Source organism: Tinamus guttatus, unplaced genomic scaffold, assembly GCF_059628265.1.
Source record: "Tinamus guttatus ecotype Peru unplaced genomic scaffold, ASM5962826v1 Tinamus_guttatus_pri_ptg000837l, whole genome shotgun sequence".
In the NCBI taxonomy this organism is placed as follows: domain Eukaryota; kingdom Metazoa; phylum Chordata; class Aves; order Tinamiformes; family Tinamidae; genus Tinamus; species Tinamus guttatus.
The window spans coordinates 95,894-123,766 of record NW_028289371.1 but is presented as its reverse complement, the minus strand read 5'-3'; the positions used below and the strand labels follow the sequence as shown (position 1 = coordinate 123,766).

At 51.2% G+C, this 27,873-nt stretch overlaps 1 protein-coding gene across 2 annotated transcripts; it reads left to right on the top strand.

Annotated features, from left to right (window-relative positions):
• The first annotated feature begins 563 nt into the window (after positions 1-563).
• LOC104566553 (SMAD family member 7) lies at positions 564-27,565 on the top strand. Of its 2 annotated transcripts, none has more exons than XM_088537661.1 (4): positions 564-1,121; positions 1,934-1,987; positions 7,568-7,639; positions 26,985-27,565. In XM_088537661.1, the coding sequence occupies exons 1-4, from the start codon at positions 644-646 to the stop codon at positions 27,521-27,523; spliced, it is 1,143 nt and encodes a 380-aa protein (XP_088393787.1). In that variant the 5' UTR covers positions 564-643; the 3' UTR covers positions 27,524-27,565. The 2 variants fall into 2 exon arrangements, with proteins under 2 accessions (XP_088393787.1, XP_088393788.1); XM_088537662.1 differs by having other exon boundaries at positions 7,565-7,639.
• The last annotated feature ends 308 nt before the right edge of the window (positions 27,566-27,873 follow it).

The following is a 27,873-nucleotide window of genomic DNA, read 5'->3' as shown; positions in this document are numbered from 1 at the left end:
CGACGGGCGCTTTAACACGGGATACAACACTTTGGATGCCCTTCCCCGGCTCTCCTCGCCTTTTCCATTCTCGCTATGCTTAGATTGACTCCGGCGTCCAAACCGTAGGGTTGGTGATTTTTTTTTTAACATCTTTGGCTTTTTTTTTTTTTTTGATAATTTTCCGCACCTCCCCGGCGTCGGGCGGCTGCATGGGAGCCGCGGCCCGGCGGGGCTGTAGCCGCGCTGCGCGGCCGCGGAGGCAGCGCGCGATGAGCCACGGCGGCGCGCTGTAGAGCGGGGCAGGGGGCTTCCCTTAACAACATATTTTTTAAAAAACAGAAGAAAAAAAAAGGGATTTCTTTTTAAACGCGGAGCATCGGCTCCCCACCTCGACTAGTTGAAATTTTTTTTTTTTTTTTAAGGGGAGGTTAACCCGCAGCCGGCAGACCACCCCCCCCACACACACACACATCCTCCCCCGCGCTGCCCCAGCCCCGCGGCGCGGAGAACGGCGCATGCCACAGCGCGCCTCGGCGCCGCCGCCGCCCGCCCGCCGCTCGCCGCCCGCCGCTGCCCGCCGCCGCGCCCCGGCGCCCGGCTCCTTCATGAGTGGCGGCCGGCATGCCCGCTCGGTAGCCGCGGGCCCTTCCTCGCGTGCCGCATGTTCAGGACCAAACGCTCGGCGCTCGTGCGGCGGCTCTGGCGGAGCCGCGCGCCCGGCGGCGACGAGGAGGCGGCGGGAGGCGAGCCCAGCGCGGCGGCGGCGCCCGGCCGCGGCTGCTGCCCGGGCAAGGGGAGCCGCGGGCGGGCGCCGCCGGGCGCGGAGGCGGAACTCAAGGCGCTGACCCACGCCGTGCTCAAGCGGCTCAAGGAGCGGCAGCTCGAGGTGCTGCTACGCGCCGTGGAGTCGCGCGGCGCGGCGCGCACGCCCTGCCTGCTGCTGCCCGCCAAGGCGGCCGGCGCGCGCCTCGGCGCCCACTGGTACCCGCTGCCGCTGCTGCTCTGCAAGGTGTTCCGCTGGCCCGACCTGCGGCCCGGCGCCGAGCTCAAGCGCCTCTGCGCCTGCGACTCCTATGGCAAGGCGCAGCCGGAGCTGCTCTGCTGCAACCCGCACCACCTCAGCCGGCTCTGCGAGCTAGGTAGGCACCTCACCATATGTTCCTTTCCCCCGTACATGCACCCCCCGTATGTATATGTTCCCCATAGGTATAGCCCCCTATGCATATATCCCCCTATATGCAAATATTCCCCATAGATACTTATATCCCCCTATGCGTGCACTCCTCTATATGTATATATTTCCCATAGATACATATATCCCCCATACATATACCCCCTATATTATTTCCCATATATATGTATGTTTCCCATATACATATATTTCCCTTATTTCCCCAATATATGTATTTCCCCATATATATGAATTTCCCATGTGTATATATATGTATTTCCAACATATAGATATAATGTGCATTTCCCCTATATATATTTCTCCTATATACGTGAATTTCCCTATATGCCTGTATTTCCCCTATATGTATGCACTTCCCCCATGTCTATTTCCCCTATGTTATTTCCCCTATATTACCCCCCCCATTTATATATTTGGGGGGGGCAGAGGGGGCGCTGGCGGCGGCGCGGGGCCGGGGATTAGGGCCGGGCGGCCCCGGGAGCCGCGGAGGCTCCGGCGCAGACGGCCCGCGCGGCAGATAGATAGCAGCGAGCCTGGCGCCAGACGGCCCCTTTTGTTTATCTGACAGCTAAATATCAAGGCAATCACCGCCTCGCTGCCCTGCCTCCAACCCCCAGAGCTAAGACAAACAGTTTGGCTAAAAGAATGCCACTGTTATCATAAGTTCCTATCTCTTCTTTTTTTTTTCCTTCCTTTTTTTTTTTCCCTTCTTCTTCTCATGGCTCGGCCTTTATTTTCTCTGTACTTTTCTCATTCCAGAGTCTCCCCCTCCACCCTACTCCAGATATCCAATGGATTTTCTCAAACCAACGGGTGAGTAGAGCTTTTTTTTTTCTTTTCCTTTTTTTTCCTTTTTCCCCTTAAAATGCACACTGCTGTCCCCTCTCTCCGAGGAAACGTCTCCATCTCCTGCCTTTGTTATTCCCATGCATTTTTGCTTTGGGGCTGCCTGTGTGTGTGTCTGATCCCCCCACCACTACCCCCCCCCCCGGAAGAATTAATGCATGATTTGTTTAAGAAATCCTCTGCACAGACTCGGAAAAAAAAAAAGAGAGAGAGAGAGAGAGAGAGCAGGAAACTCCAGGCGGGATTGCAGTTGCAGCCTAGGCCTCGGCTGCTCACTTCAGAAGCCAGGATGGCCGCGGAGGGAAAAGGCAAGCTGGGGGCTGGAGCGCTTGGAGCGTGCAGGGCATGGAGCCAGGCTCTGAGGCTGCGCAATGTGATTACTGCTCGCTCCCGAGCTCACCCGCGATAGGGATTTTTTTTTAAAGAATTCAGCTCAGCACGACCGGGTCACTTGGGAAAGTCGCTTGGTGCTGGCAGAGAAGCCAAGTGAGACTTGGTACATGTGGCTCACGGGGACCTTTCTGTGCTTTACAGCCACCTCCGGGCAGGTGGCAAAAAGTGAGGAAAGAGGATAGAAAAGTGTAATCTTTTTTTCCACCCTTTATTTTATATATATTTTTAAACCAGCTCTGCTTGTTGCAAAGCCCGTTTGGGACCGGCGGCCGCCTGCACAAAGCCGTGGCAGGCAACGGGATATAAGTAGGGCTGGTGGGGCTGAAAGAGCTGCCGAAAATCAGAAAGGGGGATGAAGGGTGGGGAAGGGCAGCCCCGCCTCCTTTCTCTCCATCCCCCGCCTCCTGGGGCTTCATGGATGAGGAGTAGCTGGGGCAGCTCCATCGGAAGGGAGTCGGAAATAGGCCCATTCCAAAAGATTGGCTCCTGCTTGGCTAAAAGAGCAGTTTCGGGTGCCAGGCTCCATCGAGCGGGAACCTGGGCTCCCCCAGGGATGGGACTTCACCGGGCCCTGTTGCCACCCGTGGCTCTTCCCTGGGAAGTGCCCAATGGGAGCTGGCAGAGCTGTTTAGCGAGCAGTTGGGTTGCAAAACGTGTGATATTTTGCAAAAACAGGAGATAAGTGGGCCTTAATTAACAAGGGGATATCAGTGTTATGGGCAACATGACTCGTGAGTGCTGCTTGTACTTGGGAGCTGGCTGGCTCAGAAAGGCCCCTTGCCAAGTGTAGAGTGAGGGTTGTTCTGGGGACAAGACTCATCATTTTGGCCCTTTCCTGGCTGGACAAGGGATTGCTCCCTGGAAAACTTCAGCTGTGGAGATTTCCTCCTCTTTTTCCTTTATTTTTACCTGCTGACAATGCCGGCGCGGGATGGAAACTCTTCTGCAAAGGGTTTTTCAGGGGGGCTCTGTGCCTTCGTGAAGCTCCAGGAGAGAAGGGTTAATGCTTGCCTTGGGTTTCCTGCAAAGACATTGGGATAAATCTATTAGCAGGGTTTCAAACATCCAATCTGCCTTTGCCAGGACCTCATTTTCAGTTAGCTGAGTGATATATTTATTAATTAGCGAGCCTTGACATAAGGTAGCAAAACGTGTGTAAACAGAAAAGCCGCAGCACATGAATGCCATTTTGAAAGGAAAAATTGCTCCTATCAGCCAATAGGAAGTGATTAACACTGCCAATCGGAAGCACAGAAACAACCAGGTTACTCACCAAAAAGTTCCAGTTCCAGTTCCTTTTTTTTTTTCCTCTCTCTCTTTTTTCCCCCCTCTCTTTTTGAAAGAACAGCCCAGTTGGTGGTTGAACTGGGAGGCACAGGGCACGCGGAGTGGTGACAGGCGCGAGCGGGGCCCATCAGTCTGTCATTGCAGGTGGCTTTGGCAACCTTCGCTGCTGTTTTTTTTTCCTCTCTGCACGCATGCGCGGTGCCTCTTCCATTTGGGCTATTGTAGCGAGAACAAGAGCGAATTTAACGTCTGAGCACCGTGGCAGTGACGTGCGGCTGGCAGAGCCACGCTGGGGTATCCGCTGTTTCTATTCCCAAGCTTTCGCTGGATGATGGTTGGAGCTGAGGCTGGTTGAATGAGAGTGGAGCAGTGACTTGGGCTGCAGCCCATTATGTGGACAATTAAAACGAGCTGTCTCGGGCTGTGGGAGGTTGGTTAGGGCTGGTCTCTCCATTTATAGTTGGGCAATGTTGGAGAACTTGCTGCAAAAGTGGCGGGGAATGGTGCATTTCAGGGGAAAGTCAACACCATGCTCTTCTATGAAGTGTGGTAGCAGTAATAAAAATACTTAGGCACCTATAGCACCTTAGGTGCTATGTCTCATAAGGGTTTCGTACAGATTGACACGTATGCATTGCTGCATGTACCCCTCTTGGGTGGGTTGTGCCATTTGCTTAAGTAAAGGTGGATCAGATAGGGAGGCAGAGGGGCTGCCGTAGTCACAGAAACATCATGTGTGCCTTGTTGATGGATTTGCTACATATCAGCTTTCCATAGAGCAGAAGGATCTGCCCTCTGACAGCCGTGTTACTGGTGGGAGGCTGTGGGTCTGGGCCAGCTTGCTCAGTTGAGTCTCTCGGGGAGGAGTTGTAGCAGTGACTCTCTCCATTACTTATCTGGAGGAGTGTACGTGGGCAGGATGTCTCTCTAGGAGCTGCCCGGTATGACTGTGTTAGAGACAGAGAGGACAGAGGTGCCCTCAGACAGCAGGGTTCAAGTAGATAATTTATCCTTCTGGTATGGATGTGCTTGTAGCCTCTGCTGGAGCCCTTGTCCCATGCTCTATCTAGATGCTTCTCCTGAAGGCATCTCCAGCATTGCTGACCAGAGGAGATCCCCTCAGTGAAAGGGGTGGTTCTCTCATCATTACAGGGTGGTCCTGGCTGGGATGTCCACGAGCCTGTGGTGCCCACACTCTCCTGGGAAGCCTGGCTGGAGGTGGTGCCTGAACACAGCAGTGCAGGAAACCTGCTGAGAGTTACCTGCAGTGGCGTGTGCCCTCATGTGGTGTTGGTTTTCATGGGAGTTGAAGATTTGGCAGCTTCCAAGGAATATTCAGCACCTTGCAAGGTTGGGCCAGTAGCCACCGGGAATAATTGCATGTCTTTGCGATGGTTTTATATTGCAGTAGGAGAATTTTGGGAAGGGACTCGCATGCAGTAGGCTTGCATAAACCTTTGCGACCATGACTGCTGCAGTGCCAAATGTAAAGTGAGACAGAGTAGCCCATACTAGCAAGAGTCCTTGGCTAATCTGTGGGTGATATGAATTGCACAAGGATAAAATTAGCCACGTTTAGTGCTACAAGCTCAGGAGGTCCATGTTTTCCTGCCTGTGCCATATGGGATCGTCACCCTTGTTCTAGGGTGAAGGCTATGTCAGCACTGTGTCCTATAAGGAGACCTCTGGCACTCTGCTTTAGAAGGATGTTTGTGATTGATAAAGCAAACTGGCTGTTAGATAGAGAGACATGGGAAAGGAACTGGTAGCTATCAAGAGAAGTAAACAATAATGAAATACTTTGGTTCTTCTTGGACTGTTGCTGCTGATCAGGGAACAGCCCAGGTATTTCAGAAGCTTCTGAATCTATCCTTGCTTTTAGCCCCAGTGGAGAAACTCCAAATGGCCCTAGTCTTCGGAGTCAAACTGGAGCAGGACTGCTATAAATCTCATCATTAGGGTTATGTATTTTAAGTCCTGAGTGGACATACTAATTGGATTCTCTCCTGCCATCTTGTGAATTAGATCCTGTTCTCCTGTAAGGTGTCCAGTGTGCTAAGAGAGGACCTGGCTATGTATGACCTCCAGAGTAAGATGATGTGGAAGGGGCAAACCATGTCCTTTACCCCCCAGGGCTTGCAGGGACTCATGAAGGAGCTTGCCACATGTGAGAGGTACAGGTTGAAGACCACCACAGGGCACCACCGCATGTAGAATAGCCCAGCTTGTGTTCAGACAGCATCCGTAGCCAAAGTGGTTGGAATCATCTCAGGGAAGGGTGTAGGGGAATTGTCCAGGCTAGAAAGTGGAAAGGGTTAAAAAAAAGGGCAGCAGTGTATTTCTCTGGAACCCAGAAAACACAATCAGGCATTTAGCGCTTGTAAAATATACAGTATTTCACAAGTAAGTCCATTTCCTGTCTCTCCCATTGTTTTCGATTTGATTAAGTATATCCTGTTAAACTGTATATTCCTGTTAGGGCTTGTACTTTACTGTAAAATGAGGTTATGCGCACATACAGGGTTTTCTTTGCTAGGATTTTGGGGATGAATTCTGGAAAGATGACTTATCAGGTCTTGGCCCTTGCTCTTTGAGATGCTGCAGTGAGCCAAGTGATGTCAATAGGGAACCCAAATTTGATGAAACCAAAACTCACCAAGAGTCTGTCAGGACCCTGAAGGTTGCATGAGCTTTGTGGATCTCTTTCCCTTGACGTCAGTCCTGTTGAGCTGTGGTGTTTCCTTGAGCTTGGGTCTTCTGGATTAGTGACCCAAACCATCCAATCTTACCTTTTCCTATACTTTGTCATGTGTGGAGGAATAGATGTTGGCTGGTCAGGCCTCTGTAGGGTACGGCAGTCGGAAGATCTCGCGTTGAGCGGAAAGAATAGCGGAAAGAATAGGGGAGATGGGCACGTGCCCGTATAATATTTCAGAAAAACTAAAGGAAGCAACAGAATAGAGGAGATTCTCTTATTAGAGAACAAAAAAGGGAATATGTAGGAAGAAAGGTTGGTGTGGCCAGGGATGAAAACAGTGGTCTGATTGCTTGATGCATAAAGGATTTTTCTGAGGCCAACCAATATGGGAGGCGATGTTAACGCTATAGGCTACGGGGCGTGCCTCCACACACAGGTGCCCTATATAAGTTTGGATGTCACAGGTGCCCTACATAAGTTTGGATGCATCTGTAATAAGTGCCAAGTGCTGCATCCACCATAGTGGTGTGTGTGCTCATTTGGTCCGGGTTCCCGAGTGGTGGAACCCGTGCCCGCTCGATGCGCTGAGGCAATTGAAGCTGAAAGGCAGCAGGCCTTGTAGGTGCATGCTGTGCTCACAGGAGGTGCTCGGTGGCATTTGAGATCTGCAGGGAACCAGTGATGGCAAAGTTGATGAGGGGAGCACTCTTAACATTAGACCTTTTGCAGCAAAAGGACCCTTAACATTAGACCCTTTGTAGCAATTAGCCATTTCCATTTCAGTTTGCACTTTAGTGAGTGCCAGTGTTGGCTAAACTCAATGGAGAAGGCAGTGATTTAGGCTTCTGGGGAGCTTAGTGAGTTATGTCATAAGGATGACGGGCTGCATTTCATGAGCCTTTGACTTGGATGGAAAGATGGCAGCCAGTCTGTAATCTTTGCCAGTCTATAATCATCGTTGGCTGGTGATGAAATGCAGTGCAGAGCCTTGGTGGAGGCGATGAGTTAGAGTGGATGCATCTTGATGAACTACCATGTCTATGCAGACAATTAGTAATTGCTTCCTGTTCAGCTCTTTGGAATGCGTGTTCTGCTCTCAGCGTTGTTTACAGCATGCTACGGAACGAATATATGTACTTAATTCTTGTTCTTTCCCTCTGCCCCAGCAGATTGTCCAGACTCTGTGCCTTCCTCCACTGAAACAGGGGGAACTAATTGTCTAGCCCCTGGGGGGCTTTCAGGTAAGGCCTCTCTTGTTGACCTTACCGTTGGGCACGTTTCTTGGGACAGTTTGTCTCCATCTGTGTCCCTGCTGTTCCCATTGACCAAGAGGGCCCAAGTGAACAAGAAAAGCCACACGGGAGAGTTTGGAGGATGCGAGTTGTTGAGAAAGGTGTGCTCGAAGGGAGAGTTGGGTTTCTTTTTGGTAGCAGCTGAGCACCTTGCTTGGAGGGGATGTTGCCAATCCTGGGCACAGATCTCTATCCTCTCAACTCCACATTTCTCTTGGATTCCAGCCTTATGCTTTTGGAGTGAGGCTGGAAGAGGTGTGCTGGAGAAGGCTAAGTGATACCCACAAATTATTCACTAGAGGGTACAGGCTGTTGGAGCACATACAGTGGTACCCTTGCGGGAGGATTGAGTGACTGTGTCTTGTTCCACCTCTGCCATGTTGCCAGGATTGTTAGCACGGTGTTTGGGAGCTTGTCATGGGCTGTGTTTTTGTTGGGGTAACCTGCGTGTGCCATCTTGCGGGCATGAGTTGTGAGGTTTGCTTGCTCCCAGTTGTTGCGTTGCACTGTGGTTTGAAAGGAGCTGTACTGGTGGGTGGGCAGCACTAGATGGGCTCGTGGCTGAGGTGCCTGTACCTTGTGCCATGTCTTCTTGCCCGTGGAAGGCAGGTACAAACTCCCCTGTGGGTTGTATGTTGGGGGGAATGGTGCACATGAACCCTCCATTCGTGTTTGTGCAACCTGCCTTGGTGGATGTGGACCACACGTGGGCATCTGCTCCATCAGTCCTGTTTGTGAGGTTGGAGATAGCTGGGGAGAAACCATGACTGCAACCTTGGAGAACTCATTGTGTATCTCTCGTTTTCCCATTCGTCACCCCAACCTGCACGTGACATTGCGGGTTTTTGGAGAATAGTTTCCCCACTTCTCTCTGGGCTTCAGTGGAGCAGCAGATGTGGCTTTCCCAGGGTGCCCCATCCCTGGTAATTCTCTTTTCCATGGAGATGGGCTCTCAGCACCATTCCTGCTCCCAAAGCATTGGCATATGATGGCCAAGCACCTGAAACCCCTTCCTCATGTGTCTGCGCCGGCTTCCCATCAGTGGGACATTGTGCTGGCCTTGTGAGTGTGCCTGGGCCTCGGGAGGGCCCTTGGCTCTCTCCAGGAATTGCGCTTAGTGTGGATGTCCTTAAGTGCGCCGTGTTTGTTTTTCTTGCCGTGTAACGTATACCCTGGCCGTTATTCGAGAGGGGACCATATTATTTGCTCAAGGGCCCTAATGAGAATTAATCAAATGGAGGGGGAAAGGGAGCAGAGCAACTTGTTGCCAGGTTTCTTTTTTCTTTCTTTTTTTTTTTAAGGGTGTTTTGGGGCAGAGTTGGATTTTTTCTTTGCTTTGGAGCCTATAGCTTTTGGGAACATATAGAAAAAAAAAAGACATGGAGCAAAACGACACAATCAGGATGTTAGTTTTTTTTTCCCACTTTTTTTTCTTCCTCGTGCGGCAGAGGGAGCCGAGATCCGCAGGATTGCCGCTTGCAATAAGCAGAGGAAGCACTCGCATTTAAAAGGGGGCTTTCTGCCTGGTGCCGGGCTATCGATAACATCTCATCTGTCTGGGCCGCTCCTGGGGGGATTCTGGAAATCACAGCACGCCTGCCTGGGAACACTGGGCCCCGGGGCCACCGCGGGGTCGCCTAATCTCCCAGCACATGGACACCGAGCCGGACCGCTCCATGGGGGAAGGCTGCATTCATAATGCCTCTTCTCTGGCCCCCCCAGTAATTTTTTAAATTCAATTTAATCTTTTTTTTTTTTTTTTGAGGCCGGGGGGGGGGGGTGGGTCTTAGTTATCAAAGCTTCCTCACTGCCCGCCCCCCAAAAAAGAAAAAAGAAAAACCCTGGAAACAGAGACTTTTAGGATCATTAGCACTCTTTTTTTTTTTTTTTTTTCTCTTCCCCCCTCCACAAATGTAATTGTAGCCATTTAGTTTAATGAGGAGCTGATAGGAGAGTTGACTCATGGAGGGATATGATTAGTTCCACAGGCTGTGAAACAAAGCTGAATGCCTCCACATGAAAGAGCATTTGTTTTCAATTTGCTCTGATTTACTGGCAGCTCTGCTTCCACACACACAGGAGTGCAGCACTGAAAATTCCCAACTGGAGAGACCCAGGCCAGAAAGGAAAATAAACACAGTTTGCAGCAATGTTCCAAAGTGATCATCTTTTTTTAATATTTCTTTTTTTTTTTGGTGTATTTTAGTTAGATGAAGAGCATGTTTGAATGGGGTTTTGAGGAGTTGGGAGCATTTTGTTTGGATCACAGGTGCTCCATGGGAAGAGGAAGACCCTCCTTCAGTCTTCCTCTGCCGCCGGGGGCCGGTGTGGACCCCATCTTCATGCCCCAGTGTTGCAAACTGCTTGCAAAAACAGCGCAACCCCCAATTTGGGTAGATGTGGAAGCAGACGAGATGTGTTAGCCAAGGAGCACGTTGAGGGTTGCATGGAGAGCAGCTCTGCCAGGACACCGAATGCCTTCTGCGAGCCCAGGAGATCGCATTGGCCACCGGTGAAGGGCAGCTCATGCCCACTTGGTTGTAGCCTTCAGCTGGACTTGGCGCTGCTGTTGCAGGGCCAGGGAAGAGAGGTCCCGGCCCCTTCTCCAAGCCCAAAGGGTAGGATTTAGCAAGGCAGATCACTATTGGTACGAGAGGGAATTTGGGAAGTGAGCCAGGTGGGGGTTGACAGCTCTGCGGTCAGCCAAGCTCGCATGGGGGCTTTGGAAAGATGCTGAACATTGTAAAAGAGTGCAGTAAAAAATCCACATCCCAGGTGAAGATCCTTCCTTGGAAGAGAACATTTGGGTCCAACGACCAGCAGGACTTGCTCACTCTTGCTGGAGGCCGAGTCCTGGTGGATGTTGGGAGGGTTGAGTGGTTTCCCCTCACTGTAACCTGTTCCAGCCTCCTTCTCCCTTCCCTGGGCTCCGCTGGCTGTTTTCCTTGCTGGCCCACCCCCTGGCGAGCTGGCCTAATGAATGGGGCTCAGTTCAGGGCAGGAGAAAGGTCAGGAACCTGCAGCCTGACGCTTGATGCTTTTGGCAAGGGAAGAGGAAAAAAAAAAAGTGTGTTTTTTTTTTTTTTTTTTTTTTTTTTAAGAAAAGCAGAAAAGCAAATGTATGAGAAAATGTCATCCCCCAGGCCGGGGGCATCCCTCACCAAGCAGCGAGTTCCTCCCCAAATGCTGAGGTTGACCTGGTCTCCGCTGGGGCTCTCCTTAGAATCATAGAATGCTTAAGGTTGGAAGGGACCTCTAGAGATCATCTAGTCCAACCCCCTGCACACGCAGGGTCACCTAAAGCACGTGGCACAGGACTGCGTCCAAGCGGGTTTTGAAGATCTCCAGAGAAGGAGACTCCACAACCTCTCTGGGCAGCCTGTTCCAGTGCTCTGTCACCCTCACTGTTAAAAAAATTTTTCCTTAAGTTCCTGTGGAACTTTTGGTGCTTCAGTTTGTGGCCATTACCTCTAGTTCTGTCAGTGGCCACCACTGAAAAGAGGCCAGCACCATCCTCCTCACTGCCTCCCTTGAGGTACTTGTAGACACTGATCAGGTCCCCTCTCAGCCTTCTCTTCTCCAGGCTGAACAGGCCCAGCTCCCTCAGCCTCTCCTCATAGGGCAGATGTTCCAGGGCCCCTGATCATCCTTGTAGCCCTGCGCTGGACTCTCTCCAGCAGCTCCACATCCCTCTTGTACTGTGGAGCCCAGAACTGGACACAATACTCCAGATGCGGCCTCACCAGGGCTGAGTAGAGGGGCAGGATCACCTCCCTCGACCTGCTGGAGACGCTCTTCTTAATGCACCCCAGGATCCCATTGGCCTTCTTGGTCACGAGGGCACACTGCTGCCTCATGGTCAACTTATCATCCACCATGATACCCAGATCTTTCTCCGCAGAGCTGCTCTCCAGAAGGTCAGTCCCCAGCCTGTACTGGTGTCTGGGGTTATTCCTCCCCAGGTGCAGGACCTTGCACTTGGCCTTGTTGAATTGAATGAGGTTTTTCACCGCCCAGTTGTCCAGTCTGTCCAGGTCCCTCTGGATGGCAGCGCAGCCCTCTGGGGTATCGGCTGCTCCTCCCAGTTTGGTATCATCAGCAAACTTGCTGAGGGAGCGCTCTGTGCCTTCATCCAGGTCATTGATGAATAAATTGAACAGGACTGGACCGAGGACTGACCCCTGGGGGACACCGCTACCCACAGGCCTCCAACTGGACTCTGCACCGCCGATCACCACTCTCTGGGCCCTGCCATCCAGCCAGTTCCTAATCCACCTCACTGTCCACTCATCTATCCCACACTGCCGGAGCTTGCCCAGGAGGATGTTGTGAGGACGGTGTCAAAAGCCTTGGTGAAGTCGAGATAGACGACATCCACCGCTCTCCCCCTCATCTATCCAGCTGGTCATTCCATCATAGAAGGCTATCAGGTTAGTCAAGCAAGATTTCCCCTTGGTGAATCCATGCTGACTACTCTTGAGCACCTTCTTGTCCTTCACGTGCCTGGAGACAACGGCCAGTATGAGCCGTTCCATCACTTTTCCGGGGACGGAGGTGAGACTCACTGGCCTGTAGTTGCCTGGGTCCTCCTCCTTGCCTTTTTTGAAGACTGGCGTGAATTTGGCTTTCTTCCAGTCCTCTGGCACCTCCCCTGTTCTCCAGGATCTTTCAAAGATGATGGAGAGCGGCTTAGCTATGACCTCTGCCAGCTCCCGCAGCACTCTGGGGTGCATCCCATCAGGGCCCATGGATTTGTGGGTATCGAGGTTCCTTAGGTGCTCTCTGACCCAATCTTCCTCTACCCAGGGCAAGTCTTCCTCTCTCCAGGCTTCTTCTCTTGTCCCTAGGGCCTGGGGCTCTAATGGGCTGCCCTTGGTAAACACCGAAGCAAAGAAGGCATTCAGCAACTCTGCTTTTTCTGTGTTATTTGTAACCAGGGTGCCCATCCCGTCCGCCAGCGGACCCACGTTTTCCCTGATCTTCCTTTTGCTGTTAATGTATTTAAAGAAATTTTTCTTGTTATTTTTAACGTCCCTTGCCAGATTGCGTTCCACCCGCGCCTTAGCTTTTCCAAGAGCCCTAGAGCCTGTGTCCAGAGACGAGGACATGAGCCACCTTTCCTTTTTCTTTGGAAGGGGCTATTAATAAAATACCAGACCGAGTGTTTCCCCTCAGAATTCCCCCACCTTGAGCTTAGGAGCTCCTGATGATCCTACCTTGGTGGTGGTGGCCTTGGTGGCACCAGGTCCAATGTGGTGCCAGAGGCCCCTCGGGAGTCAGCGTGCCTCCCGACTCTGATGCCAGTGGGATCAGCGGGCGGGCAGCTGGCATTTTGTCACGTGGGCTAGGAATGTTTCACTATCTTTGATCCCCACTGGTATCCCGGCTGGCCCGGCCCAAGCACCTTCCCTAAATCTGGAGCTCTTCCCAGGAAGAGCCAGCGTGGTCCTGCTGTCCAGCCCCTTGTTCCAGCCCCAGCAGGATCCCACTGGGCCGCTCCTGCTTGTGCTTCCCCATCCCCCAGCGTTGGGTTTATAACCTCCTGGGAAATGTCTTTATTTACAAACACGGCATCCTATTATAATACGAAATTGAGGTGTCTTCCTGTGTCGCTGCCATTGTGTGTTTGCTCGGGGAATTGCTTGGGAATATAGAGATGCATTTTTCCCCTCTTGCTTATTTTTGAGTATTACTTCCTTTAAAAAAAGTATTTATGTGTGTGTGTGTGTGTGTATATATATATATATATATATATATATATTTAAAATGCTTTTGCTTTCCTGCACTGTGGTGGCAGTGGGCAAAAAAGCCAAAAAAAAAGAAAAAGGCAAAGCTCCCATGGCCTCCCGTGGGCCGGGAGGTTATCAGGGGTTAAGGTGGGAGTTGCGGGAGCAGAGCCAGCTGCCCGCCAGACTGGGAGCTTCGCACATCATCTGACCATGGCGGCCGGCGGCTGGGGCGGCCTCGAGAGCGTGCGCCCGCACTTGGCTACCGCCCCGCGTCCCGCTTAAGGGAGAGCCTCGTGGATGGGCTAAAAAAGGGGAAAAAAAGAGGAAAAAAAAAACCCATTAAACTCGTTACATTTGGGTATTTTTTTTCCCTTTTGTCATAACCCGGCACTGCTCAGTTTTTGGCAAAAGGGGAAGAACTGAAGTGTGTGCGATTTCTGCAGAGTTATCTTAGGTACTTTCGTTGCCGCTGGGCCCTGGGTCGCTCTCCTGTGCTTTGGCAGGCTGGCAAGGCTTTTTTTTTTAGGGAGGAAGGTGAGCAAGAGGCAAAGGCTGGAGATGGGTGCCAGGGAGGTGCGTGCCTGGGTGCCCGCTGGCGGCCGCCTTGAAACGGCGTCTGCTTGCAAAATAAAATGTCCCAATGAGCGGCGGAAACTCGATCCATTGGGACATTTAAAACGAGACGGGACAAAAACACACTCGTAAGGGAGCCATCCCGAGCTGGCAGGGACAGGGTGCTGAATCTTTTCCATCTATGATGGCTGCGATCAGGTATCAGTTACACTATGAGAACAAGTAACATTAACCCCATGTGTCTGCCAGCGGTGCGGACAGGAGGACGGGGTGTGATGTTGCTTCTAAATGTGGAGGTTGAGGGTGCAGCCACCCTTGGCTGTGCTCGGCAGCATGGGGAGATGGGCGCCCACCATGTCGAGTTCCAAGAGTGGGATCATGTCTCATCCCCGGTCTCCAGGCAGCCAAAGGAATCTGCTTTTTTTGGGCCAGGCGTCCAAAACATGATGCTTTTCCCCCAAGAGATTTGGCTTGCACCAAGCCATGGGAGATGCAACCTCCAGCTTGGGTCCCACCAGGACCCCAATGGCAAGGCGAGCTGCTGCAGGAGGAGCATCTCGACGGGCAGGAGGACAGCCTTGCATGGGGACTGCGCAGTTTCCCAGCGTGACGGGTGGCCGCAGATGTGGCTGCCAGCCCCTCCACGTCCTCCCGCGCCCAGCAGGAATGACCCGCGCGGCCACCTGGCCACCTGCCCACTGTCACAAAGGAGCTTCCTTCCCAGTTTATTTTCGGTGCCGGGATATTATTAATGGGCAGTGTGTGACCGCCAGCAGGGATGTGGCGAGCCCACAGCGTGCCCCGCACTATTCGACCCAATTTTGCTGCGTTTCACCCCCTGCTCGGGGGGCAAAACAGGGTGCCCAGGAGCCGGCCCCAGCTCCTGCCATGCTGATCTCAGTGGGAATGGAGGGTGCCGAGTGTCCCATCCTGTCTTGTCCTGTCCCATCCCGTCCCACAGAATTTCTGGCCTCCGGCGATTAGCTTTTCATTTATTTATTTATTTATTAAAATAAAAGTGGTGGCTTTGGGTGTATTCTGCAAGTGTTGAGCTGGAGGGGATGGCGGGGTGACCTCATTGCTGCAGCCAGGCTGTCGGTCTGTCTGTCTCTCGCTTGGCATTTTTAACATTTTTTTTTCAAGAAAAAAAAAAAGCACTTTGCCTGGATAGCGTTGCAGGGATTTTCCATCCTGGTCCTGGGAAAGCTGAGGGTTCTCCTGCGCTCGCATCCTTATGAGGGGACCCATGCTGGGCTCCCCAGTGCCCGGGCTGCTCATGTCCCACAGCTCCGGCTGGGACACCCTCTGCTCTCCCCCAGGAAAAGCTGGAGCAAGGACGTCTGTATAATATATAAAATCTAAAATATATATATATATATATATATTTTGGGATAGCCATTTAAATACGTGATGATAACTTTCACCCTGTTAATTAACAGGAAACATTGGGACAAGACAGGAAATTACATCAGTCTTTTATGAGCAAAGAGCTAAGAGGGAGGGGAAAAAAAAGGCAAGAAAGAAATACAAGAAAATAGAGTTACTGGCAAAAGGGAAGAAAGTGATGGAGGAGGAGGAAGAAAAGTTGAGCTTCTCTCCCACCCCATCGGAAAGATCTCATGGTGTTCAGAGAGAGGCTAGTTGAGCGCTTTTATTTTATTTGTATGATGTTGGAAAATATTTTAATAGCAGGGTTGCTGTTGCTCGAAACCTGCCCTCGCATCTCGCGTTGCTGCAAACTCGTTTCATGACTTTGCTCGGCTTCCTTCCCCAAGCTGTGAGGCCTAGGAAGCTCTTGGCTTGCAGACTAATTTTGCTTTGGCTGCTCAGCCCTCAAAATTGGTCCCCACCCAGCGTCATTATCTTGGTTTTAACTTGGAAAAAAAAAAAAAAGGGAGAGAGAGGAGAGAGAGCAGCTCTGTAAGAGCTGGCTCAGCCCTTCTCTACCCTTTTAACCTCACTGCATGAAAAGTGTCGCCACTCCAACTCCCCGTCACTGTCCCCTTGACTCCTGATAGTCCCTGTCCCTTTGGCTTGGTGGGCTGGGCCACTGCTGGAACTTACTGTGATGTGCCCCGTTGGCAAGTCGGGCTGGGAAGGAGGTTGCCTTGATGGGGCTGATCCCGGACCATGGCACTGTGAGGAGCTCCATACTCCCGGCTCTGATGCAGATCAGGTTCATGGTGGTGATCCATCAAGCCAGTGGGGTTGCTCCTGGCTTTATGCTGCTTGGTTGATGGCAGGAGGACACCTGAACATGGCGTAACGTTAGTGTTACCGGCCAGTATCACTGATCCCTGTGGTATTCTTTAGCCAACTTGAGTTGGCAGAGCAAGTTCATGTTGGATTGGGGCTTTGCTCTTGCTGCTCAGCACTGGGGTCTCTTCCTGGAAGCTCTGCAGCCCGATGTTGTATCATCAAGCCACAACCTTATTTACTGGGCCTTTCTTGGAAAACTATTAGTGGGCCACTGAGGCTCAGTATTCTCGCTTGGGTCCTTGGGCTCTTCAGGAACCATCCACCAGGCCAACCAATGGATGGACATAGGGCCAGGAGGTGAGAAGCTCTGTTCAGGTGGTGATGGACCCTCCTCCACATCTCCTACCTAGCTTAACTTTGCTAAGCTGCTCCTGGGGTCAGTCCCCCCAGTTTTGGGGACATCAGTGGGACCGTGCTGCTGCCCCAGCACACTCACGTGGATTTTTTCCAAGCCTTTTGCTGGATATCTGGGCAGGTGGAAAGGTAGATTTTTTTTTTTTTTTTTTTTTTTTTTTTGCATTAAGTGAATAGCTCGAGAGCTGCCAGGACTGTTAAGCCTTGGGAGTATTGTTGCAAGTATGTACATATACATGTACATAATGAGCGAGCATGAGGCTGTGAATGGTCATTTTCTTTCTTGAATAGATTTTGTTTGTAGAGCTGCCAGAGTTGATTAAAATAAGAGCTTGCTTTGTGAGGGGGTGCATTAGAGCAGCATTCAGAGGCAGAAAATAGCCCGGCGCGCTATGTCCACATCACGCTTTGCTGCAGCAGGTTCCCCGTCGCCGGCTCGCCCGCCGGCCGCGCTCCTTCCAGACCCATGCACAGCCCTGCTGCCCCGCTCAGGTGTTCATTAACTTCTGCAAAAGAGCAGCTTTGGGTCCGGCCGGCTGGTGAAAGTTCAAACATCCTGTGCTTTTATAACTAGGGAAGTTGACTCATTGATAGATACTAAAAAGTCCTGGGAATTAGTGCCCGGGCAGTGGAGAGGCTGGGGGTAATATCAGTATAAAGGTTGGTCTTTCAGGTGAAAGGTGGGAAGGGCTGGTTTTCTGATGGTTCTTTGATGTGCACCAGGAGGTTTGCCGGGCAGGTAGGTGGTTGCAGGTCTTTGCAAAGTGCTGAGTTTGCACAGCTGAGCAGAAAAGTGTGTGGGGGGAAAGCCACAAAGAGCAAAAATCGCGGGGGGAAAAAAGAAAAAAGAGCCCTCCTTGGGCTGGAGCAGCGAAACCCCCCTGCCCAAAACACCTTGCTCGAAGCAGCGGCGCGGGAATTGAAGTAACTCAGGTTTTATTTGGAAAACGTGTCAGGAGCCCGGAGTTACATCACTGAGCTTGAGCTGATGAATGCATTTTCTTTGGAAAGCAGGTGGAGACTTTTTAAGCTCATTAGAAGGAACGCACTCATAAATCTTGATGCAGAAAGGCCTGTAGCTTTTTCTGCTCTTTATCGTGGGTGGGCTGAGCAGAGCATGGAAAAAGCACCCCGGTGTGGCGTTACTGGAGCCGGGCTGCACCTGGGACACAGCACAAAGGTGCTTCTCTCCTCTCTCTCCTCTCTCTCTCCTCTCTCTCTCCTCTCTCTCTCCTCTCTCTCTCCTCTCTCTCCTCTTGTAATGAGTTTGAGGTAGTTAAGTTTGAGGTAATGGCCACAAACTGAAGCACCAAAAGTTCTGCATGAACTTTTCCGCATGAAAAATTTCTTCACAGTGGGGGTCACAGAGCACTGGAACAGGTTGCCCAGAGAGGTTGTGGAGTCTCCTTCTCTGGAGATCTTCCAAACCCGCTTGGACGCAGCCCTGTGCCACGTGCTCTAGGTGACCCTGCGTGTGCAGGGGGGTTGGACTAGATGACCTCTAGAGGTCCCTTCCAACCTTAAGCATTCTATGATTTGATTTGATTTGATTTGATTTTACATTTTTCCAGCACAGCACCAGGTTTGGGTGGCCCCGCTGCCTGCTGTCCGCCCAAGGGAGGGTGTCATGACATGGTTAGGTCTCAACTGGAGCCGCTGGCCCTCGCCAGCGCTGTGGGGGTTAATTACTTAATGAACGTCATATTCCCCATAATTGCTAAGTATTATTAACTCCCAGCAAAGCAAAGGGAGGGAATGATGTGCGAGTGCGGTCCAGGTACTGGCCAAGGGATGCAGGGGAGCTGGTTTTGCCACGGCTGGCCAGCCCTGCGCACGACCTCTGCCACGATTAGATTAGGCAGGCAGACAGAAGTAATGATTAACTTCTGCAGTCTGCAGGCTGTCTCCAGTCTGGCACTGGATGTTTTTTTTTTTTTTCCCCTAAGTTGGCCCTGGCCTAGAGTCGACAGGGTATTAGGTTGTAAAGAAAGACAGAAGGAATGAAAGCCAGGGGAGGGGGAAAAGGGGAAAGTGGGGGGGGGGGGGGGGGGCTTTTTTTCCCATCAGATCCAGGAATGGAATTTATTGGCTGGAATGCAGTAAATGTTCCAAATGCCATCCTGGCTAAACAGTTTTCATAATTGTTACGGAGCAGGGTCGGGGCGCGAGTGAAAAGCACTTTTGTTCCCAAAAAGCCCTGCATTTTTTCCTCATTTTCCCCTCCCCGTGCGAGGAGCGTTTCTTCCTGAACCCTCCGGAAAGCCTGCGTGGCCAAGGGTGGGTACCACTTCTTTTTCTTTTATCTATCTATTTTTTTTTTTTTGGCTAAATGTCTGCTTTTGCTCCTGGAATAACTTTGGGGAGAATTGTAGGTCAGTGGGCTGCAGGGAAGGAGGATAAATTTTGCTCACTGCTTGCTTGGCGCACGCCTGTGTGGGGCAGGAATGCACTCAGGAGCGAATCGTAGTGCACATCTGGGTGTTGGGTAGCGCTTTGGAAACCCTAGACGACCGTGCATTGTTTTTTATTGAGGCCTTTACAAGCCTTTTAGCATGTAAGCCGCCTGGCTACACGCTGCCAGCGGGAAGGAGGAAGCGCGAGGAACTGCGGCTCTCCTGGGTATGCAGATCCGCTTTCCCCCCATGCAAGGGTTGCGGTGGGAGAGAGATTTTTCCGGATTTTGTTGCATTTTAAGCCTTAATTGCAACTGTTTTGGGGGCTCTGTCGCACTGGGATGTGGCTTGGGTGCTGCATTCGGCTCCTTGGTGGCCGCTGTTGGCTTCAGGCTGGTGGCCATTGAAGGGGTGAGACTTTGCAGGCCTCCTCGGGTGCATGGTCCCACATGTGCAATGGGTCTCCGTCTCCTTGGGAAGCCTTGCTGATGGTCACACAAGCGGGGTGATGCCACGTGGTCCTAAGCACCAGGCCACTCTTAAGCCAGGGGGACAAGGAGACCTCAGTGGGAATGTGGGCAAGATCTAGGGAAGATGCAGGTGAGAAGGTGCCTTGGATGGCATCTCACGAGGCTTCCGAGGTCCTGCAGCTGGTCCAGCACAAGTCACCTCAATGCCACACATCAGCTTTGAGCAGCTTCCGCAGTGCCACTTACTTTGTTTTCCCAAAAAACACCCAATGGGACCTTTTTTTCTGTATGGCAGCACAACCAGCTTTATCCTTCCTGCTTCTCCAGAACATGGGACTGTGAAGGAATTCCCTATTATTTTGCTCAAAAAGCCAGTGGGATTTTCCTGCTGCTCCTGTGGAAGGGTTCCCCCCCCTTTCTTTTTTTCTACCTACTTCCTACCCTTTGGTCCCCTCTTTGAAGTGTTTCTTCTCCCTCTCCAACTCCGGGGCTCCTCCTCAGAGAGGCCGGGACTGAGGGAGGGATTCCCAGTGCGCAGGAGAAGAAAGAGCAAAGTTTCCCACACCTCAGAGCCAAGGGGGGAATGGTGAGGGGAGAGGCAGATAAAGGAGGCGCTTGAAAATTAAAACTTCAAAAATAATTAGCCTGGCTGTATACTAAACAACAGCAAAGAGGCCCATTTACTGTAAATATTATGAATGGATTTGGCTGCTTGCTGCCATCCCCACCCTTCCTCTAAGGCTTTTTCTCCACGCTAAGTTAAAATTTGGCCTTCAGACGGCACGGTGCTCTATAATTTGCATGGCTGATGAGGCCCAAAAGCTGGTATGGAGGAAACTGGAGTCGACTGCCTCCTCACTAACCACTCCAGACAGTTTTGGGGCGTGCGTGGTTTGCCTCCTCTCCCCTCGCGGCGCAGCGGCCGATGCAGGCTGGTGGCTGCCACCTTGTAGGGCCAGTGAGGTGGGCACTGAGGAGCTGCTCCTCTTCTCAGGGGTGTTTTTTTATCCATGCGCATTGATTGATGGCCGTAATTAGGCGGCCGTGGTGTCTCAGGGGGTGTCAGTGAATTGTGTGGCTTATTGGATGCACAGGAGTTTTGCTTGGGCTCTTTCTGTTCACTTCGCCCCTCAATTTGCACCTGGGCAAGGTACATCTGGGCGTTTTGATCTAGGACCTCACTGTGCTCCACATGTGTATTCATCATCCCACATTCCCCAAGCTTTGAATTCCCTTCTGGGCCCAGCTGTTGGCAAAGGCTGTGTGAGGTGTGCTGGGTACAGCAGGGTCCCCTTGCCCAGGACCCCGTCCAGGCAGCTTTTGGACATCTCCAAGGATGGAGATTCCAGAACCTCAGTGGGCAACCAGAGGGTTTGCTCATTTTCATGTCCCCTCTCTGAATTACCTCTCAACGTTCGAGGCTGGTTGCCACATAGAGCACCTCGGAAGAAGCCTTGGCCCAAGGCCTTGCCTCAGGTGGAGTGGTGGAAACCTTTGGGGATGTCCTCAGGACCAGATGTCTTCTCTTTCCCACATAACCTGACCTCATTTTTGTTCCAAAGCTTGGTGGAGATTTCATGAGAGGTTTTTCCAGCCATGATGCTGGTGATGGAAACTCTTGCTTGACTCCCCAGGGTGTTATAATGTAGGAGTGGACCTGGTAGAATAGCTGGGCCAAATTGAGGAAGAGTGTTTGGGAGAGCTACAGGGAACTGGTCACCCCTAAGAAGAGTCTGGATCGAAACCCTAGCTACAAATGTTGGGAAATTCCTGACTCCTTCGCTTAATGGTCAATACCAGATTTTATCTGTTGCATTCCCATTGGACTCAAGGAATTCAGCTCTGTTGGGAACATCTTGTCTTCCAGATAGCCACCCTTATAAAACATGGACAAATGGAGTGCCAAAGCTTCTTCTTCCCCAGGCACTTCACTGAGGTCAAAATGGCTTTTGACAGAAGAGTATTTTCAGGCACAGGGTTTCCCCCAGAGAAAGAGGTTCTCCTTTTCCAGACAGGAAGATTTGCTGCTATTGGTGTTGAGAAAACAAAAGTTTCAGGGGGGACACTGAGGCCAGACATGAATTTTCATGTAAATTTAAATTGCATTGTTGGGAGCCTTTAAGCAATGGACCTGCTTGTGCAGGGCGGTTGGACAAGATGATCTCCAAAGGTCCTTTCCAACCTCAATCATCCTGTGATTGGGTGGGCAACCGGTTAATAAATTAAGGAAATCATCTTAAGGCCCTTCAGCTCACATGGACTGCTGTGTTCCTTGAGTAAGAAGAGCCACCTAATTAGACATCATAGACACAATTTTACAGTCTAGCCTGTCAATCTGCGTATTAAGGCCTCTCTAAGTACCTGCTGGCATGATGGCTCCTAAAGAGATGTTATAGTCTCCCGTGTCAATAATCCACAGATTAAGGGCTTCCTAAGTATGTGTTGACATGCCAGGCTGGACCAGCTCCTCGGGGGCTGCTGTTGCACCGAGGCCGGATAGACCCAAGGAGTGAGTGGTGCTGATTAGGGTGCATCACATCCTCCGTGAGCAACCAGAGCCTAACGCATGCCTATACTCCATATTGGCCTTTGATCAATGATCGGAGCCTCCGGAGCAGGGGTTAGAGTTGCCTGGCCCATATTTTTGTAGTGGGCTGTGAAGGGCCTGGGGCAAGAGATCATTGGGGTGGCATACACGGATGGCTCACAAATGCCATGGAAGGCCCAGAGACCCTTTCCTGTATCCTGCAATTTAGTTTTTCTGTGCTTTTTTCCAATGTTCTGAAAGCATAGCTGAAAAATTTGACTCGGAAGGATGTTTTGGACTTGTTGTTTGCTTCCCCCCATCCCCGTCAGTACGCTGCAAATTGCAAGAGAGATTATACAGGAGGTAAAATTCCTCTTTTTCTGTGCCAGTTTCTCTTGACTTATCACAAGCGGTGGGGTTGCAGGTCACACACTGTGTCCTCATTGCAGCCATCCATTTCTCGAATAGGAGTTGGCACGTAGGTTCTTCCGAGGGTTCCTGCAAAGAGGTCCTTACTGGTGATACTGGGGCCAGACTGGAGCTGGCCCCTGAAGAGATGGCACACTGTTTGCACTGCTTTTCTTAACCACATTTTGCCCATAATGTTTCCTTGTTGCTACAAGGGTCTATGTCTGGCATGGGAAAAGGATCTCCTTGGTGCTCTTGACCTTGCAGCACTTGGTGGCTGCCTCAGTTCTTCTGCTGGCTTTTCCCTGCTAATGTGGAGTTAATGGTCACGTCTGCAGTGTCACAGCCTCCAGTGACCCCGTGGGGGCACCATGAAACGGGCCACCCTTGGCTCACCATGCAGGGTGGGACGTGCCAAAGCTAATGTTGCATCAGAGTTGGTCTCCTGGACAGAGTCCCGCCATGGAGGTAGCAGAGGAGCAGGACAGGAGGGGATGCGGGAGGAGCTCAGAAGAAACTTGAGAAGATCCTTTGGGTCAACAGCACTGAGATTAAAAAAAATAATCAAAGCACATGGGTCTTGCAGTAGCTTTGGGTGCTCTTGAGGTTGGGCGATGCCATGTGCACGTAGTCCTCTTGTCACTGAGAAATGCTCCAGTAAAAACGCGTGTGAAAAGCTAATCAGGAGCAGAGCTGGATTCCTGTTTTCAGCTAAGAGCTGATGCATGGAGATGGCTATGGACAGCAGTGGAGCCAGGGACCAGCCAGGAGCGGGACCAGCCAGGAGGGGGATCAGCTGGGAGCACTGCTCTCACATAAGACGGCTGTTCCAAACTTGCAGGAAAACCTTTGGTGGTGTCCAAACAAAACCAGGCGGAACAAAAGCTCCCCTTCCTGACTCCCATTCTCAGCTAGCTGCCTGTGTGCCTTGGAGAACTTGGCAGAGTGACAAGGTTGGGATGGGAAAACCTGTAAGGAACTGCAGTGCTGCAAGGGAGCCTTGCTGCTGCTTGGCCACACTTCAGCATGGAGAGAGAGAAGTGACCTCCCCTGCCTCCATTTCCCCCCAAAATAAGTGTGAACAAAACTAAACTAATCCGGTTAGCCCCGATTTCTCCCACTGTTGAGCGGAGCAGCCGATGGGGCTGTGATGGAGGAAGGTTGGCTGCGCTTCCTGGCTGGAAAATGCAGGGAATAAGGAGACTTGTCCCAAAATTGCAAGAGAAACTGGTGCTGAAACCAGCAGGGACATTCAGATCTTGCAAATCCCAGCTCTGGGACTTCTCTTCCTCACAGGCACCAGTGCCCTCGCTGGGAGCAACGAGGGGGCTACGTTTCGCCATGTATAGGAGGGATGGAAATGACTTGGTGCTCATTATTAGGTTAAGATTTATGGCAGGCATGTTTCTTTCAAGCCAAAAGGGCTTTTTTTTCCCTTCGTTCAAACAGAAACCCTGTCTGAAATTTGCTGAAACGTTTTGCTTCTTCCTGAATGTAAAAAGATCCTTTCCTCCCTCACCCTTTAACCGCCTGAGCTCGGAAAGAAAAAGCGCACATGTGGGTGATGCCATTCCATAACCCCCCAATTCACCCCAAAATCAGGGAAATTATTCCAGTGTCGAGTAGGAAGGTGGCTTCCCTGCTGCTGCCAGAAACTGGTGAAATGCCCTGTGTAAGCTTTCCTGGTGCAACTTGTGATTAAATATCATCCCAGCTTGCTGTCCCACTGCAGCCCTGGCGCCTCACTGGGCCTTTTCCAGGTGTTAGTCTGGGAATGGACTGTGCCGGGGCTGGAGCTCTTGCCCATGGAGCCATGCAGCTCCTGCACCAGACATCCCGTCAGCAGCCGGAGCCCGCGAGCAGAAGGTGCTTTGGCATGTTTGTGCTGTATGCTGGCACTGGCACAGAGACAGGGAAAAAAAAAATCCCTGATTACCTAAGACTTGTCCTTGAGGTCTGGTCACCCCATGTCATTGAAAACCTAGTGGGATTCATTCATGAACTTCCAGACCTCCATAAAGGTCTGTTCATTCATCACCAAGGCAGTTTGCTTTATTCTTATTATTATTTATTTATTTATTTATTTATTTTCCGTTAATGCGCTGACAATTAAATAACTCTTTGTAAGCAGCAATGAGCTATTTGTTAAGTGGTCTTCTCTACGGCAGGTGCAAATGGGAGGTGAAAAAGTCTGTTTCCCTGCTCACGCCACCCCAAAAAGGGATACTTTTATGCTAAAGAAAATAAATGAGAAGCTCATAGGAATTTCAGCATGGGATTTCAGCCTGTTCAGTGACCGCTGCTGCAAAGATTCCCTTAACTGCTGTAAAACACCAAAAAAAAAAAATGACAAGCTCTAGGCACTGATTGCAGGCTCTGATTAGGTGGGTTGGTTGCTTAGATATATTTTTTTTCCTATTTTTTTACAACATGGCTTTTCTTTCCGCTTTAAACAAGCAGCTAGTTAAAATATCTTTCCAAAAAAAAAAAAAAAAAAAAAAAAGAAGTGCTGTGTGCTTATATATAAATAGCGAATTTTGGAACCGCCAGGCCCCGAGCACAGCCCTGCTGCTGCTGCAGTGGGTAGGATGGGGGCCACGATTTCATGCTGCTCTTTTACATGATTCCCTTTTCCATGCTGAGCAGAGCTCGTTCCTTTATTTGGGCAATATTCCCACTGCCGGGGAGGGAGCCAGCCTGGCCTTGGAGCAAGGTGGCTTTGGAGCGGAGCAAGGTCCAGGGTGCACCCAGGGAAGAGTCACCATACGCATGGACCATGGCCGAGAGGAGGGTGCCGGGCGTGCCGCCCATGACTCCGACGGGCCAGGCAATTTGTATAATCTGAGGAAAAAAAAAAAAAAACTCTGCTTTGCTGATGTCAGCTTGAAAAATCAGGATGTGCAAAGCCGCGGCATTCCCGCGGGGAGAGGGTGCTGCTGCATCTGCCACTGTGACCTTCTCGTGCTCCCGCCTTGTTCTAGCCCCCGAATTGGGGGAAAAGAACTGGAAAAAAAGAGCGGCCTCCCCTTGGCCTCTGCCAGCACCCCGGTTTCAGGGCAGGGTAACTGGAGCGCCGGCACTTCCCGGCCCTGCGTCACCCCCTTCCCTCCTCCTGCTCGGCCTTTTTTATCTACCCCCTGGCTCGCTCATGGCGGATTTGGTGCCAGGCTTCAGCAGGAGAGAGTTGCATGGACCAAAGTGGTGGGAGGCACTGGAAAGGGGAGGCTGAGTGAGCCAGAGCACGCGGGGAGGCTTTCCCAGGCCCGGCAAGCAGAGGCTGAGAGCCAGCCCCCTTTTCCAGTGTCACTATGCGACTGGGCCCATTTTTAGTAGCTGCCTCCAGCGAGCAGAGAAATATTTTCCTTGCTGGCATGGAAATGAGGAAATTAAAAGTGTGCGGCGGGTTCCCCCCCCCCCTTTTTTTTTTCTTTTTAAATAGGCACTTTAAAACAGAACGCCGAGCCTTCAGGAAAATGTCCATGTCAGGGAAATGGGCTTATTCATAGCAGAAAAGAGACAGAAATGGTACAAGCAGGCAAGCTGCCTTAGGCGGTCCCCCCTGCTTGCTTTGGGCTCACTTCGGGGACGTTAGTGTTAGCACCCAGCATCCATTTGCTCCTGCAGCTTTCCGGGTGGGCACAGTTGGGTCCACAACCTACTCCTGCCATCTGGGTGCCCCTGGGATTATTTTAGGAGTTCTTGCTCCCTTGCTGTCCTGGCTTGTTTTTTGCCTTTTTTTATATGTACAATTAGGTTAAAGGGGTTCCCAGGTCTTAACATGCCCATGAAGGCTGGAGTTGCTGGCTCGGCAGTGTGGAGCTGTTGCCTGTTCTGCATCAGCAGAGGGTTTTTCCTGTTTCTTGTTTTTTTTCTTTCACCTCCCCCTTGGTTTCATGCCCGGCCCTCACTGCTTAGGTGCAGCTGGAAGAGCGGAGATGGCAAAAAGGGCCGAGAGAGCAAACTTCTGCTTTTTGCTTTTTTTTGCAATTTTTGTTAACAAATTCAAGATTTCCGATATCTGCCCCGCCACTGTCAACCACAACCTTGCTGCAATAAATACATAGTGCAAGCACGGGTGTACATGGACATATAGCAAATTAAATGTGGCTTTCTTGGGAGTGCGGAGTGCACAGACCACATGGGACTTGCCATTGTCCCGGACAACTCATGTTCCTTGCAGAAAAAGGCCTGGCAGCTCCGCTCTTGAGTTGCTTGCATGGATTTACTCCTTGGTGGGAGCTGGAAGGCTTGGGAGGCATCACCAGCTGCGTCCGGCAGCTCTCCCAGGGCCACGGCAGCCTCAGAAAGGGGCCAGTGGGTCTGAAGGCACTTTGGAAAGCAGATGGTGGGATTTTGGACTGGAGATGATAGGCCTTAAAGTTGGGTGGACCCCAAGACCAGGGTTGGTTGAAATGGTCTTGAGATGGGACCTTAATAAATCTTCTTCTGAAAACCTTGGCTAGGATGAAGGCATTTGTGTGTGCATTGGAAGGGTTGTGAAGACCGTGGCCAAATGTTAGTGTGCAGTCTCATCATTGCTTCCAAGGTCTTCAATTCCTCTTTTTTTTTTCCCCCTTTTAGATTCCCATGTTCTTCAGGAGCCAGGAGATCGGTCACACTGGTGTGTGGTGGCATACTGGGAAGAGAAGACACGCGTGGGTCGGCTGTATTCTGTCCAAGAGCCTTCCCTGGATATCTTCTATGATCTACCTCAGGGGAACGGTTTCTGCCTCGGCCAGCTCAGTTCAGACAACAAGAGCCAGCTGGTGCAGAAGGTGCGCAGCAAAATCGGATACGGTATCCAGCTCACCAAGGAAGTGGACGGCGTGTGGGTCTACAACCGCAGCAGTTACCCCATCTTCATCAAGTCAGCCACACTGGACAACCCCGACTCCAGGACGTTGCTGGTTCACAAAGTGTTTCCAGGGTTTTCCATCAAGGCGTTCGACTACGAGAAGGCGTACAGCCTGCAGCGGCCGAACGACCATGAGTTCATGCAGCAACCATGGACCGGATTTACTGTTCAGATCAGCTTTGTGAAAGGCTGGGGCCAGTGCTACACGAGACAGTTCATCAGCAGTTGCCCGTGCTGGTTGGAGGTTATTTTTAATAACCAATGACTTGAGACAGTGGACTCATGACATTTATACTACTTTGCTGCTATCATTTCCTTCTGAGTGCTTGCTTTTCATGCAAACTTTGTTGTTGATGTTGTTTTGTTTTGTTTTGTTCGTTTTTTTCTTTTCCTGTTTTGAGAAATAGCTTATGGAAAGTTTTTTGCCTTGGTGTTTTGATAAATCTTGTCTACTTTTTAAAAGCGCAAATGACCAATAACTCAGAAGGGCAAGAGAGAAGGCGCAGGAAGGGCCAGGGCGGGTTGTGTACGGTTGTTATCTCCTTGCTCTGGTGACCGGATGTGCTCCGTGCGCTTGGGAGTCGCTTGCTGCTTGCTAAGGGCAGCGCGTCTCAC